The sequence below is a fragment of the Schizosaccharomyces octosporus genome (genome assembly GCF_000150505.1).
Source record: "Schizosaccharomyces octosporus yFS286 unplaced genomic scaffold supercont6.2, whole genome shotgun sequence".
Taxonomy (NCBI): domain Eukaryota; kingdom Fungi; phylum Ascomycota; class Schizosaccharomycetes; order Schizosaccharomycetales; family Schizosaccharomycetaceae; genus Schizosaccharomyces; species Schizosaccharomyces octosporus.
Window position 1 is genome coordinate 2,903,208 of NW_013185620.1, and position 15,610 is coordinate 2,918,817.

General features: G+C 37.0%; 5 protein-coding genes and 1 non-coding gene across 6 annotated transcripts; 2 read left to right on the forward strand and 4 right to left on the reverse strand.

Moving 5' to 3' along the window:
* Nucleotides 1-180: 180 nt before the first annotated feature.
* Nucleotides 181-5,005, reverse strand: SOCG_00733 (uncharacterized protein). Its single transcript, XM_013163153.1, has one exon. It carries the CDS (start codon nucleotides 4,820-4,822, stop codon nucleotides 410-412), a length of 4,413 nt encoding a protein of 1,470 aa, XP_013018607.1. The 5' UTR covers nucleotides 4,823-5,005; the 3' UTR covers nucleotides 181-409.
* A 149-nt stretch (nucleotides 5,006-5,154) lies between these two features.
* SOCG_00734 (3-hydroxy-3-methylglutaryl-CoA synthase) lies at nucleotides 5,155-6,855 on the reverse strand. The gene is made up of 2 exons (XM_013163154.1): nucleotides 6,671-6,855; nucleotides 5,155-6,496 (listed from the first exon to the last, which is right to left on the reverse strand). The coding sequence occupies exons 1-2, from the start codon at nucleotides 6,728-6,730 to the stop codon at nucleotides 5,213-5,215; spliced, it is 1,344 nt and encodes a 447-aa protein (XP_013018608.1). The 5' UTR covers nucleotides 6,731-6,855; the 3' UTR covers nucleotides 5,155-5,212.
* Nucleotides 6,856-7,566: 711 nt separating this feature from the next.
* Nucleotides 7,567-10,258, forward strand: SOCG_00735 (myo-inositol transporter Itr1). The gene has a single exon (XM_013163155.1). It carries the CDS (start codon nucleotides 8,318-8,320, stop codon nucleotides 10,022-10,024), a length of 1,707 nt encoding a protein of 568 aa, XP_013018609.1. The 5' UTR covers nucleotides 7,567-8,317; the 3' UTR covers nucleotides 10,025-10,258.
* On the reverse strand, nucleotides 10,171-11,731 carry SOCG_00736 (src y domain-containing protein). Its single transcript, XM_013163156.1, has 3 exons — nucleotides 11,232-11,731; nucleotides 10,521-11,196; nucleotides 10,171-10,481 (listed from the first exon to the last, which is right to left on the reverse strand). The coding sequence occupies exons 1-3, from the start codon at nucleotides 11,463-11,465 to the stop codon at nucleotides 10,300-10,302; spliced, it is 1,092 nt and encodes a 363-aa protein (XP_013018610.1). The 5' UTR covers nucleotides 11,466-11,731; the 3' UTR covers nucleotides 10,171-10,299.
* Nucleotides 11,732-11,803: 72 nt separating this feature from the next.
* On the forward strand, nucleotides 11,804-11,877 carry SOCG_16306. The gene has a single exon. It is a non-coding gene; the product is annotated as a tRNA-Ile (tRNA).
* Nucleotides 11,878-12,066: 189 nt separating this feature from the next.
* Nucleotides 12,067-15,306, reverse strand: SOCG_00737 (fungal family protein). The gene has a single exon (XM_013163157.1). It carries the CDS (start codon nucleotides 14,888-14,890, stop codon nucleotides 12,305-12,307), a length of 2,586 nt encoding a protein of 861 aa, XP_013018611.1. The 5' UTR covers nucleotides 14,891-15,306; the 3' UTR covers nucleotides 12,067-12,304.
* Between the last annotated feature and the right edge of the window lie 304 nt (nucleotides 15,307-15,610).

The following is a 15,610-nucleotide window of genomic DNA, read 5'->3' on the forward strand; positions in this document are numbered from 1 at the left end:
GTGGAGTGTTTTGTGTTTTGTGTGCGATACCGTAGCACGTTATCGTAAACTGTTAACGAGCATTTCAGATTTTTAAGGCTCGTTATCGATGAGCTTGTACAAATGCGTACAACGATAATTTAATACTGTATAATTATCATTTTCAAGAACGGAAATAGTAGAAATTTTAACACTGCGATGAAACTAGAAAGTCAATTTGTATTATATTGAATCTTATAAAAACTTAGATGCTATTGTAAATAAAAGAGTGAGTACGTATGTTTGTATATACATGAGAAGTATAAGTTGAACCATAAATAAGCCATGAAATTTCTGTATGCTTCAAAATTTGAGTAGATAATTTTAGGAGCATCTACCAAAAGTCCGATAATTATATGCGTCGATACTATTAAGATCTTTCGTGTAAACATCAAGAGTAAAACCGAGAAAAAATCAGATGCAAGAACATATTCGTGTTGAACTTTAGCCTTCCTTCCAAAACGTCTATAGTAAGTACTTTATTATATTGAGCTGAAAGAAGATCATCCAGTTGAAGATCACATCTAGGGCTGGTAACTTTGACCGCATTGCTACTAGCTTCCAAAGTGAATTTTCCAACTTCGTCCGCAGATATAGTGATATACAATTTATCATAGTGAGGCAAGTGAGACATAGAAACTAGAATACCTCGGTCATAGAGTTTCGTGGCAGTATACTTGAATGATCCGAATCGAGGAACTTTACCAGATTTTCTCAATTCACGCATGTGAAAATACTGTTTTGAGAAAGGTATAAGTTTTTTCTTTCCTTTCTTGGATTGAAGAGTTTCCATAGCTTGCTCGATATATTCGTTATAACTTTTCAGTTGTGAATCCAGAAAAGCCCGTTTATCCTTCAAGCTCAGCAAGCTTTGACGACCAAAATCTAGTTCACGTTGCCGTTGAAGTCGACGCTTTGATTTATTACGGATATCGAGAGCAATGGAGTTAACAATGTCTTGATAATTATTAGATCGACTTGCAAACCCGAGATTCTCTAATTCTAAGACATTAGTTAATGCCAAGTATTTCAATTCGGCAAAAGAAATAGAAGATAGTGTATCGTCAAACGCTTCGAACTTTTGGTTTCTTTCCGCTTCTACGGCCAAAAGTTCACGCCAAGTTTCCTCATTTTCATCGGTGACAGGCTTCACTAAAATATCCATTAGGCTAGATCCGTTTTGCACTCTAATAATAAAGAATATATAACGCTTGGTTTGCACTATTAGTGATCTTTCTTCAGCAACAGGGTCCTCTACGGTGCAAAAGCGCGGACTTAACTCTAATTTAACATCAGTTTCACTCTCCAAAAATTCATAATCTTTTGGTGATGTCGATCCCATCTCATTTATCACGGCTCGTAGCGGATCATTTGGTGAATCAGTAGCAATCAAATCTGAAGCGCGTGATATTTGTGTATATATATTAAGGATGTCGTCTCGTTTCATATAAATAACGGGTCGTCTGGTGCTTACAATATCTTCAAACCCATCAAATTCGAAATAAGTTTCTGGATCAACGACATCAGTTAAATGCTCCAGAAAGATTACAATATCTTGTTTTGATACTTCAATAAACTCTGATAAAGGTCTTAAGAAGCCTAGTTGTCGTGAGTCACGAGGTTCTACACTGAATATTTCCGATAGAATATCTGAGAAGCAATTGAGATTTTTTCTTTGTAGAGCGTTTATATGGCCTTCCACCAATTTATAATTATCCGGTGAAATTAACAGAGGCTTGATGTAATTATCGAAAACGAAGCGTCCTATAATACCAAAGACCCATTCCTTGCTAGCTGAAGGAAAATTCGATTCTAAAGATAACTTCAGCTGAGAGGCAACGTAGCAAAGTGAATAAGGAAAGCTTTCGATGTTCCTAGATAATGCGACTATAAATGACTGACATAATTTCCTTAGTTCTCGCAATCGACCCACATAAAGGTTCCTAGTTGGAGAGTGTTGCATAGCGACATTTAAAGCAACCTTGGGGTTTTCTGAAAGATCCCTGCGATTTGGTTCAAATTGTTTCAGCAATGCTACAGGATTTATTTCGAAATCCATTCTTTCATCGTAGACTAATATTTTATGCATGCGGCTGAGCATTGATTTCCAGAGCTTGGCATCCCTAATATTTCCCAACAGGCCCATCAGCAAAACTTTCCATATAGACTCGTTGTTTAGAAGGTCTTCGTTAGTTTCAGCTTGACTAACTTCCATGTTTAATACGTTTGTCATCAATCTTAAAAACAAGACTTCCTCGCGTCTGTTTGATGCGTAACCAAAGATCTGTAAAATTAAATACGTAATATGCCTCAATTGCGCGAAATCAGGATTACTTCTCTTTATAAGATGTAAATAATTTGTGATATAGATTTCGTTAGTTTGCAACACGTAAAAAAAGCATTGGACCAGATCAAGGTAACGTCTGCTGGAATTGTTAAGTGTTTTCATAGAACGGGAATTAGCAATGTAGTCAGATACCTGTTTTCCTGGTTTATACTTATTGTGGTGCTTTAAAACATCGTCAAGACTGATTTTGTTCTTTACTAAAAGTGCAATCTTGACATCTAATTCACTAATGTGTTCTTCAATTGTTTCATTTTCGCGGACGAATTTCACAATTTCTTTGCGCATATTTTCAATGCAGATATCTTCTTCAAAGTCAAAATTGTTGTCATCCAGTAAATGAACGAAGTTTTTCACCGTCATAACGGGGGGATTCCTAGCGGTAGCTAGTTCACGATATGCAAGACCCTCCTGACGACCACGATAGACAGATTTCGCCATTATCGGATTTTCCATTTTCTGATGAAAGCTTTGTAATTTCCTCGTAAAGTTACTTCTTGCCAAGCAGCCTCTAATGGTGGACTGTAAAGCTAAGATCTCGTCTTGGCAAGATTCTAACTGGATCTCAATGAAGTTCACATCGTCTCGAAGTAAAACAGCCCTTACAGCAGATTGTATGGAAAGGATATCCCTAGAATGTTTGACAAGATATATGTTTAGTTTTGCAACAGAAATCCTTGTTAGGATTCCTCGAATGTAAGATTGCAATGTAGTAAAAGAAGCTGAACGAGAATATAGCTCCTCTAGTAAGGTCAACTGTGACCGTTGTGACAACAAGCCTCGACAAAGTGATTGTAACGGAACTAATGAAGTTGATAAGCATTGTAATTGCTTCAAGCGTGTTTTATAAATATTGCGCAGTAAGTATCCTCTCGATAAAGTTGACAAAATGGTAAAAGAAGAAGAGTGGGAATATAAAGAAGACCTTAAGTTATGAAACTTCCTTCTTGTGGAAAACCCTCTACATATAGCATGGAACGAAGCAGGGAATGAATTCAGTTCTCTTGAAATGCGATTTGAACGATTGCGAAACAAAGCACCACGCAAAAGGCTTTGGAATTGAATAAATGAAGGTATGTAATGATAAAGATCGTCTAGCATATTGACAATATTATGGCGGGTCAAGTAACCATGGGCACTTGATTGAATTAAAGTAAAGGAAGCGGTATTATCCTTTAAACTTTCCAAGATAGAAGAATGGCTTCTCCGGTAAAACCCTGCACGAATAACAGCTTGTAGTTTTGGGACTGAAAGCAAACTTTCATTTCGAAGTACTGGCATATTGCATCCCGGCATAGTTTCCGGTTTGAATAGTCGGTATAGCATTAGGGTCCACCTAACCATTTCCTCATACGCACTCTCATTAATCTTGTACGTTGACCGAGATAAATATCCTCTTACCATAGCCTGAAAAGTTTCAACATGAGTGCTTTGTTCTGCTAAGGATTGCAATACGTCTACAAGCTTGACTCTTGCTATCACACCACGGCAGCAAGCTTGAACGCCATTTAAAACATGATCTGGAATGGGTGTACGTTCTATTTGGTGGTAAGGATTGTAATGTGAGAAAAGAACTTCTCGTCGTCGAGTAGGAGAAAATGTCGTAAAAAAAGAAGGACTTGGAGAATCACGTAAAGACGAAGGTGGCGGCGGTTGAAAAAATGGATCTTCAAATCCGTTAAGTTTTGGAAAAGATGAAGGAGAAGCGTTTGACTGAAAGCTGTTTAATGAAGGGAGAGAGGATTTAGTTCTTCTATGAGAAGAAGGTGAGGAAATCGGACTTCGTGCCTCTTCTTCCTTTAGCTTATATGGAGATGTTAAAGGGGAAGAAAAGGCAGATCCTGAGTCGGATAAGTCTTGAGACCGAGTACGTGCATGCTTGGGAGAGCTAGTAGCGTGGTGGGAAGGGGAGAGCGAAGGACTAGCACGTAGCATAAAATCACTATTCAAAGCAGTGAAGTTTGGTAGCGTTGCATTTGATTGTTGCAGTCTTCGGACAATCTGGGCAACATCATCATCGGCGAAGTTCAAATCCTCGTTTATCCGTACCAAGGGAGGAGCTAAGTTTTGCATTGATAAAAAGAATGAAAGAGCATGAATACAATATATAACCTTCGGTAGATTCTTTCCTTCATAAATATCAGTGAGCTCAAAATGAAATATCTCAGGAAGGTTTATGTCGGCTATGAAACCAAGAAATTTATTGATGTTGTCTGAGTGACGAAACTGTAGCTCATCAGATTCAAACACTCGGAAGCGTCTAAACGGTTGAAACCGTAAAACCAACTTTGCCAGTACGACGCCGTTTCGCAAAGACTGTTCGAAATTAGAAATGGGTCCCAAATCGGCATCTAGGCATTCTTCAATCCAATTTTTAGCTTCTGTTACACGACATAAATAGTTTAGAGCTTGAATGGTATCCCGTTGTTTATCTTTCCAACGCATGGTTGAGGTTCTCATATTCTGAAACTACCACTGTACGATTAGTCTTCATACAGTCTCCAGTTTAACAAAACAATTAAAGAACCTATTCAACATCTACAATAGTTTATTAAATAGGCAAAGTGATCGTAGTCGCTTGCGTTTACGACGTAAATAAAGAATGTTGTTACTCTATGTGGTAGTGAAATGGGTACAAGACTGCAGCTTTCAGCAACGCTGTACTCTCAAAAGTCTATATACACTTTATACAAAGAATCCTTAACATTTGCAGTTTACTTATTAATTTGGAAGTAATTTTGCTGCTTGCTGTTTTTACAACAACGATTACATAGAAAGTACATACAGGCGAATATGAGGAAATGCTTAGTCTATTCACGAAACAGATTATCTAAAGTATAATTGATAAGTTTACTGTTTAACTTCATAACTGCGACGGAACATGTCATCAATGCCAGTGAGGTAGTAAGTACCAGAACGAAGACGATCGATATTGCCCTTGGGAGTGAAGTTCTTTTTCAAATGTGCCTCGTGACGAAGTTCAATGGCATTTTCGTACTCGACAGGGGTCATAGAATGACGGCTTTCAACATCGTTAACAAAGTTAGCCTTGTGGGCAATGTCGGAAACATCACCTTTGATGATTAAAGAAAAGAAAGAAGAGGCTAAACCAGAACCATAAGAATAAGCGCCAACACGCTTACCTTGTAGTTCAGCGGCAGGAACACGTGAAAGGAGGGAGGTAAGGCAAGAAAACACACTGGCGGTGTACATGTTACCACAATTAGTTGGAGCATAAATACTGGGATGAACACGTTGATTATAACGTTCTTTAGTAATAGCCATTAGGGTTTTCTCAAGAGTCTTATCGGTAAGAGTCTTGGCGGCAGGTAATGTATTAAGGAGCTCACGGACGCTGTCAAATTCAGCAAGACCGGATTGATCAGCATAGTCAGTGTAGAGAAGGCGAGCGTAAGCTTTTTGGACTTGCTTGCAAGTGGGGGCATGGAAGACGCAGTAATCAAAACGGTCAATGCCTAGTCCCTCAGACTTTCCATTCTTGGCAGCATCGCGAACGTTATATGCGGCATACGCTTTGTCTAAAGCTCTAACATAGCATTCAAGAGAGAAATGGCCATCGACGTAAGGGTATTCGCTGGTCAAATCAGGCTTGTAAAAGTCATAAGCGTGTTCCATGTGAGTACCGCGCAAGCCTGGCTCTAAAACGATAGGAGCATTGGGACCAACCAAGAGAGCAACACATCCAGCACCACCAGTAGGTCTGGCATTACCCTTGTCATACAAAGCAATATCACCAGCAACTACGATAGCATCTCTTCCATCCCAAGCTGAAGACTCAATCCAATCGACGGTGTTGAAAAGAGCATTTACACCACCATAACAGGCATTTACGCAGTCGATACCTTCGACATTGCTATTTTCACCCATGAGTTGCATCAAAACACTCTTGACAGACTTGGACTTGTCAATGAGGGTTTCGGTACCAACTTCTAAACGGCCAATATTGTTAACATCAATTTGGTATTTTTGAATGAGTTGGGAAAGAGCGGTGAGGGCGAAAGAATAAATATCTTCGCGATCATCAACAAAAGCCATTTTGTTCAATCCCAATCCAATGGTATACTTTCCGGCAGAAACGCCATCATGTTCTTCTAATGCAGATTGTCCAACATACTACTCGCGAAAGGTTAGTAACGAATGCTAAATGAGAGCGAAGAGAATAAATCAAAGGAATCAAAAGAAAAATAATACAAAAACACAACACGCATAATTCCACGTGAGCACTTTATATTCAGTGTTTTCTTCTTGTGTCGCATGTTCTTTGAATTGAAAAAAGATAGTACTTACTTGATTAGGGGTATAGAGGAAAAGACCCTTGATTCCGATATCCTTTCGGTCAAAAGACATTTTTTTTCTTGTAAGTTTCTATAAATATTGTCTCCTTGAAGACTAATGGAAGGATGAAGTTTTATGAAGAATCCGGAGACGTTTACGCGTTCGTAAAACGGAGAAGGAATGGTTGGAAGCTAGGCTATAAATGGCTTGGTCTTAGCTGCCTCTCTTTGTTATAACGAATGATAACGCAGTTACGTTACGATACGTGTGAGTACTTTAGTAAATAAATAGAGCAAAACAAGGGTTTAAAAAAAATTTGATAAATAAAGAATAAAGCATATATAAGAGATGATAAGATTTTTTCGGTTCAAAATTTTGAAGAACAGTCCATCATTTAATGCTTACCAATTTTTTGTATCAACAGTGACTTGTAGTAATTGAATATACGTGCAATAACACTGTTCGGCAACTATGAATCATGGGAATCTGGTTGATCTTTCATAGTTAACATAACCAACTTTCAGCAAACGAAGTAAATAACATATATTTTATTTTGTTGTCGTTTAGGTGTACACGGCGTCGATTCTAGAAACACATTTATGATAATTGTTAGAGATATTGGAGTTCAAATAAATTCATTGAATGTCCGTGAATTGATTAGAACAACTTGTTAATTCATTTAGTATGTATGACCCAACCCATGTTTACTTTCTACCATAAAAATAAAGGCTTCAGGTATCGCTTCCCGAATTACTTGAGCGAATTAAATGAAATGCATTGAAAGAAAATAAAAAGGGAAATATAATTCTTATTTTATCCCCACTGCTTGCTTTTTCTTTTTGTTTTTTTAGCATGAAATTTATTTCATAATACGATATCAAACGATATAAAGTAACATCAACAAGTAACGCTTTTTGATGATTCTACTCTTTCCTAGACGCGCGGGCCGGGTCCCTAATTCCTCTTCACTTCTTAAAAAAAGACCAATTCTCATTGAAGGGCAATCGAGAGAAGGAATAAATTGAGAATTAGCCTAATCACGTATGAAGAATCTTTAAATTGAATTTTTATACGTTACGAGCCTAGTTGGTAGTCTGATACGCTTGAACCAAAAAATACCCATCTGAAGTGAAAGAAAACGTTCCTTTGTATGTGTGTTTGTGCTCCTATTGTCGATATATAATTCATATATTGAGTGGTTACTGATTACTTTGATTATTCCTGTTCTGTGTTTTATTTTCATTTGTGTTTCTGTTTTTCTCCTTATCAATTTACGAAATTCGCATCCTCCCCCTTATTCAATTAAAGATCCTATATATCTTTTCTTTTTTTACAATTACTTGTGTTACCATCCGTTTCGTATTGTGTTTTATCAGTGCCGTGGTTGTGCTTTGTTTGTTCACGATTATTTGCTTTCGTTTTAATAGTAACTATTTCAGCATTTCCAAAGAAACAACATCCATATCTTAATTGCTAAATTCTGCCCTAGGAACAAGGCATATTTGTGGTTGAAATTGAGGTTTGTTTACATCTGTTCAATACCACTGCCACCGACTTTTCTTTATATTTCTATTATATTTCTTCAAAACAGAGAATTATACTTGTAATAGTCTTTCTGATTTCTTCTTTTTTATTTATTTATTTTTATTATATTCCTAAATGGATTTAGGACGTGTGAAATCTGCAAGTTTCGTGGATGAAGAGCGGTTGTCGAATAATAATCAGCTAAGGCCTGAGAACCCCTTCGAAACTCCGTTGGAACTTGACGCAGCTGAGAAATCCTCAAAAAAATCGTTTGAAATTGCAAATGTGGATCAGGGAGCCATCAACCCCGAGCTTTCCTTATCCGGTCATCATGGTTTTAATGATACAGTGGAATGTCAACCTGTAAGTAAGCGAATCTGGGTCCTTGCAGCTGCTGCAGGAATTGGAGGGCTCCTCTTCGGTTATGACACGGGTGTTATTTCTGGTGCTCTCGTTGTTATGGGAAATAGTTTAGGGAAAAGCTTGACTGATGGGGATAAAGAATATATCACATCATCAACGTCGTTAGGCGCTCTCATAGGTGGCATTGTAGCCGGTGCGCTTGCTGACTTTCTAGGTAGAAGGCCAGTCATTGCTATAGCTAGTATCATCGTCATTGTTGGCTCTATCGTACAGGTTACTGCTCATAGCTTATGGCATATGATCGGTGGTCGTTTTGTCATAGGTATTGGTGTTGGCTTAGCTTCTCTTATTGTACCTCTGTATCTTAGTGAATTAGCACCTTCTAAAATTCGTGGCCGCCTTGTGATTGTCTATGTGTTCTTAATTACTCTAGGACAGGTTGTAGCTTACGGTATCGATACTGCTTTTGAACACGTTAAAAACGGTTGGCGGTATATGGTTGGCCTTGCCATTGTCCCAGCTTTTATTCAATTACTTATATTAGTATGGCTTCCAGAATCCCCCCGTCTTTTAATTAAAAAAGATAAAGCTAAAAAAGCTTATGAGACCTTAGCAAGTATCTATCCAACTGCTCATCCGTATGAGATTCAAACCAAACTTCATCTTATTCAGGAGGGTGTTCGTGATCCTTTTACTGGTACTAGGTTCCAAAAAATCTTAAAAACTTTAAAGGAACTCTATTTTGTACCTTCTAATTTTCGAGCCCTTATCCTTGCTTGCGGACTACAATCATTACAACAGCTTTCCGGTTTCAACTCTCTCATGTACTTTTCAAGTACTATTTTTCAAAATGTTGGGTTTGATAATCCAACTGCAACTGGTCTTATTATTGCTGGAACAAATTTTGTCTTTACCATTGTTGCTTTCACGGTGATTGATCGCTTTGGTCGTCGTATATTATTGTTAGTTACTCTTTGGGGTATGATTGGTGCACTCATCGTGTGTGCTGTTGCTTTTCATTTTCTACCCAGAGACGAAAATGGAAACGTCAAGGCAGGACAGGGGAACCCATGGGCTATTGTTGTTTTAATTTCTATGATTGTTTATGTTGCATCGTATGCATCTGGTCTTGGTAATCTTCCTTGGCAACAATCGGAATTATTTCCAATGACTGTTCGTGGTTTAGGTACAGGTATGGCTACTGCTGTAAATTGGGCTAGTAATCTAGCTATTGGCTCTACATTCTTGACCTTGATGTCCGAAATTACTCCTACAGGTACATTCGCTTTATATGGCGGCCTTTGTTTTGGCGGCTTTGTAATGTCATATTTTTGCTATCCAGAATTTGCGGATTATACAATTGAAGAAATCAGTATTTTGCTGAAAGATGGATTTAACATTAAAGAAAGTTTAGAGCATCTGCGACGAATTCGCCAGGAACGTGCTTGGTCTAAGGAAGACGATCAGGAAAAAGCCTAACCTTTTCCAAATCTTGAAATGGTTCATAAATTTATTTTATGACTTTACAAATTCGCTTTATCTGTTATATTTTATCAATCTTTATGTTTGTACTAGATATTCTTTTATCCTTGATTTTACTCGTTATTTTCCTTTTCATGAAAGATATGTTATGATATATTTTTTTATTGTTTATTCCTTATAGTTAAATATAAATAATTTACTTAATGTTATTTAAAGATGTCTGCTTGGCAACACCGACATTCCTTGTAGTATAATGGGGTTTTTATTCATTGCTAAGTAGGATCTAATTCTTGAATGTAATTAGAAGGAAACAGCCCAACGTTTCCGACTTTGGGTTTAACAACACGGCCTTTCCACCAGCCGTCCTTTTGCCGATTTAGAACAATTAATATATCGCCTGATTGCATACTGATTTCTGAGGAAAGTAGAGCCCTATAGTTATACAATGCACGTACTAAAAAATTAATATGTAGTTTAAAAAAGACAGACATACCATAGCCAAAAATAGGAAATCCGTCTGGTGTTATCAATGGATGCGTCGAAAAGTATTTCTCAAGGCTGTCATTCCCTGATTGTACACTATTTGATGAATGAACTGTAGAAAATGTTTGATCTTTATTTGAAGATTTCTTTTGCAAATTTTCGGGTTGGATATTATTAAGAGGAGAGGTATGCGGAGATGTCAGAGGTGATTCCCAGCCATTGGACGTAATTGCTTGCGAAGAATCCATCCCTTCTTTTTGATGGGAATAAGAAGAAGGTAAGACATAATTATTTTGTTTGGTAACTCGAAAATCTCGTGGATCCTTTCTGATTGTGTCTTTCGAGTGTTCTAGTTGGGCATTACTTAACGGGAAAGGTACCTCTTCACCCTTACTTGAAGTGTAGGGCTCTTTTATAACACTGTTTAATTTTAAATCACTTGAGATTAGAGGATTCAGGCGCAACATCGTTAATGCCTCGCTTAGTCGTGATGTTCGATTTTCCAGCTCAGCATACTCTATGTAAGTGGGAGAAATAGACCTTTGCGTGTCGAGTATAGGTTCAGAAGGATGTACAGAGGCATTAGAAAATGAGGACGATGATGATTGTGCAGGCTGTTGGCTAAATTCTGGATTAGTGTAGAGTATGAAATTCTCCATGCTGGCCATGAGTACCTCAGTAGCTTCCTATAAATTAGCTTTAAAAGTATTAAATTTCATACAATGGATAAGATAGATGTTGGGGACCGTTTCGCTGCACGATTGACGTGTTCCTGTAATGGCTCAAAGACCTGAAGCTGGAAATAGCGGTACGCTTCTAGATGCTCTTTATTGGAATTCATTATCTCGCTACTAACTTTTTTGTAAAAATCTTTCAAAGAAGAACCACTGTGGTTTCCTTTTAGAGATTTTGTTAGTCGTGCCAATTTTCCTGCATAATCCTGCTCTGCTACCATCCTATAAGTATTAGATTTGCAGATTAAAGTATATCAATGAAACTATAGAACAAGATCGGTGCTTTTAAAATACCAAGTTGACTAGTGTCTTCCTTTCAACCTCATGGATATCTACATCAATTCCTTAAAATTCAGATATCTTACCTTTGTTTTACCACATGATTCCATTCTAGAAGGTTTTCCACTGTAAACTCCCTATCCTCCATATTTTTGATTTCCTGTTCATTCATTAGCACATTTTAGAATTATAAAGTTGTCGATCGAAATGATCATTTCATTACTTTATGCTATTAATAAAACACCTTATATTGACTTGTTTATAACATCACTCAACAAGTGGTCGCATGATGTAGTTGGTTATCATGTCGATCTAATAAGTCGAATGTCGCCAGTTCGAGCCTGGCTGTGACCAAATTTTTTCATGAATTTTTATTTTATATCCATGAAATAAACGTATGCTGCTTTGTACAGATGAATATATAGGCATGAAGAATAGTTAATGTTTTTTATTTTTCTTTTTAATGCAATGAGCTAGTATAATAAATCAGCTTTTGAATGATCATAAGGAAACCACCATCCTGAAGACTAGAAAAGAATGTACCTAAATAATGCCAAAGTAAATGATAATATTTATTTATCAGCGACTAAATAATCTTTACGAAATAAATAAACCACTAACTGTTGTAGTGTAATTTGACTGATTGATATATGGTATGCATTCCAGCTATCATAAGATACCGAACCAAAACTGCGAAATTTTTGATGAATGTAATCAAAAGGTATAACAATTATTAAATCATTATATAAAAAAAATTATAGATATAGATATCCTATTTTCATTAAAACTGTGCAGGGTTATGAAGTTTGGGAATACGGACTGTAAGTAAAGGGGCTATAATATCCGTTTCTTCAATGTCTTTCCGATTCGAAAAAAAAGTATTGAATTCCTGAACCACTAGTGCCCATTCAACTAAAGCTTGACTAGCGTACACCAACCTACTATTAGAAGTATCACGTAACGGAGCTTTAGCGAAATGAGCAGAAGCATTATTGCTGTTGTACAATAAAATCTTCGATTGAGTTGGTAGTACTCCATGGGATGAATGTTCTAAAATTGTTGTATAGCTTTCTCCATTTTCTGTTGATCCATTTGAATAGGGAGGAGAGGTTTTAAATGCAAACCGATGGCGAGGCTTTTGTCTTTTCCCGCTTTGTAATACTTGCTTGAATAAATAGTTGTTTGGCGTTGGAGTCTGCTTCGAAAACTCATCGTCTGAACGATATCCAGACACATTATTCACAAACGAACCAAAAACCTTTTTTAAGCCACTCGAGACAGTGTTCGAAATTGTTACAACGTCAGTGTATATATTGCCCATAATGCTCTCTTCAGTTTGATCACCTGGAATTTCAAATTCAGCACTATCATCATAATTATCTGAAGAGGGTTCAAAATTACCGACAATTACCAAGCGTCGCATTGGAAGAGGTGCAGCAGGCTTCACTGTTGGAATGGACTTTGAAGCACTCAAACAACTTTGAGCATAGCACTTGTGCCCGGAATAGCAATGTTTAAGCAATCTTTTTAAGCACAGTACAATTTCCGCTTTAAGTTTAGTTTCGCTCTCGTCATCAACCTTTAGTAGTCTCCAACACAAAAGACGATGGAAATAAGCACGTACAAGGGAAAAATGGTGCAAGAAGAGGTATTCAAACGTTTTTTGAACTAACAACCAACGAAGGCTTATCATTTCTTTAGCTTCAAGATCCAAGTAAGGCCATATCGTGTAGATAAATGTTATGCTCCTCACTATCGCCATGTGATTTGATGTGCCTACTAATTTTTTCATTGCTTCTACCCAAAAAGAAACTCTAGGACGATGTGAATAATCAAAAAAAATCTCAAACCAGCTTTCCGAAAGAGAACAATACATAAAGGATGCCTGAAATTCATAAACGCGAATGAACTGTCCAATCCCTTGGAGTATATACTCTAAAACATCTAATAGTCTTAACTGTTGCTGTCTGCAATCTTCCACCGCTACAAAGAAACCTCTCACATGATCTGTCAGTTGTTGTAACATCGCAATTGTAGTAGTAGTAACAGCGGGTTTGATCGCGAGTACTTCAGACGATAGATTAATTTCATTATTTTTTGATATAGGAAATTCGAGAAATGCACCAGTGGTAGGACATTTTCGCTCTGACAAGTTTACGGTATTTAGACAGATTTGAAGAAGATACGCATGCAAATGAACGTATCCAGGAGAATAATAAATCACGTCAGAAGGAAGTTCGAACGATAAGCTTTGTGCTAAATATGAATGATATTCTGCGAGAAACTCAAAAAATAATCCACCTTTTGGTAATTGAAAGCGATGGATCCAATTTTCAGCAAATTCAATCGGCTGTCGTCCGTAACCAATAGTAAACACCATATCCAGTTTCTTTAAATTAATCGAAGACATTATAGAATGTAAATGCTTAGGAAAGAAAGGAGACATGTATTTTTCGGGAAGGTCTTTTTCATTTCTCTTAAGCTTAGATGAAAAGTATTTAATAAATTTTTTATCTATTTCGAGTGCAATGAGAAAATGAGTTGCAAAGTTTTCCAGTTTAAAAAAAGAAAGAACCAATATTTTAGCACAGAAGTTTACCAATGTGTGTGGTAACACCTTCTGCGAAAGAAGATGTAATACAAAAGAAAGGGTATCGAACAAAATTAATTGATACTCCATATTTAGTAACTCGGAATTTTCGATCCCTTTCCAACAGGAATGCTCAGCAATGATGACTATCGACTTGATATAAACGAGTCTTTCAGATATTGCAACTTGAGTTGTTTCCAACAATCGAATAAGGAAAGACCACCAATTGTAGAGGATGTGGCGCGTCTTATCCAACTCCACATCCGTTAGACATCGCACAGATAAGCCATTCAAATATGAAATGAGAAATTCACTTAAAATTGTTCCCCTTTGAGCATCTTTACAGCTAACAAATGCTATGAATTGCTCAACCAGCGGAGATTTTTCAGTGGACCCATTCACCTTATACGGAATACTTTTTTCAAAGGTCTTCGATGTCCTTGAGGAATGACTTGCTAATGATTCACCAGAACTAGGCGAGGGAGAACGAGACGATGAATACGACGACAACGGTGATAATTCACTGGAAGCTTCACAAGAAGAGTCAGAAATGGGTGGTATTGTACTATTCGTGAAATCATTAGAAGCAGAAGTGGCTTGATAAGGCAAAGAGAGGTTGGGCTTTATGGACTGGATACATTCAAACGAACTAGATGGTGTGATCACGACAGGGTGAATTTCTGCTGGCGATTTTTGAGAATCTGTCTGTGATGGTTTGCTGTTCGGAGGGCCCATTACCGACATTAAGAGTTCATAGCGGCTGCTTATATCTACCATGAGAAAGAATTAAAAAAGAACGCCAAAGATAATCTAAAAGAAGGAGTATGAAGGTATTAAAGAAAAGACTCCAAAATCATGAGAAAATTAAATAAATATAAAATCGTTAGTCCTGAACGACGAAATGGATTTTTTTCAAAGAACGTATGCAAATGCAAGAAGCGAAATGGAACAAACAAATAATTAGAAACGGAGAATAAGAGTAAACAGCTTGAACAATACCAAGCAATGCTAATGTAATTCCAAAGTTTGGAACAATTAGATATGTATACAATGCTTCAAGAGAGATCGTAAGGTATAAATGAATGATGAAAAAGAATGATTGATTATTTTCTATTAATTAGCATACCAAAATTCAAAGTAGATGAGACGAAAAGTGGGTATATGGTACTTGAAGGGAACATAACGGTTAAGCCGTTTTACCTCATTCAGCCTTGTGCTTACCGACAACACCGGCAAAACATAATTCATATATTTTTTAATTACTACGACTTAAAAAGAAACAAATATATATATTTGCATTTTTTTCAAAAAAATTCGAAATATAATACTTAGTTCCCTGTTTTCATATAAGGCAGGGGCATTGTTTGTACTACGAAATAAACTTAACCTTTGCATACGTCCACCGGTAAATAAACTGGCTCGAATTTCGCATTTATCCTGAATCAGAATTGAACATAAAAATTAGTTACAAGTTAGGGGAAGCAACTGTCATTGTGG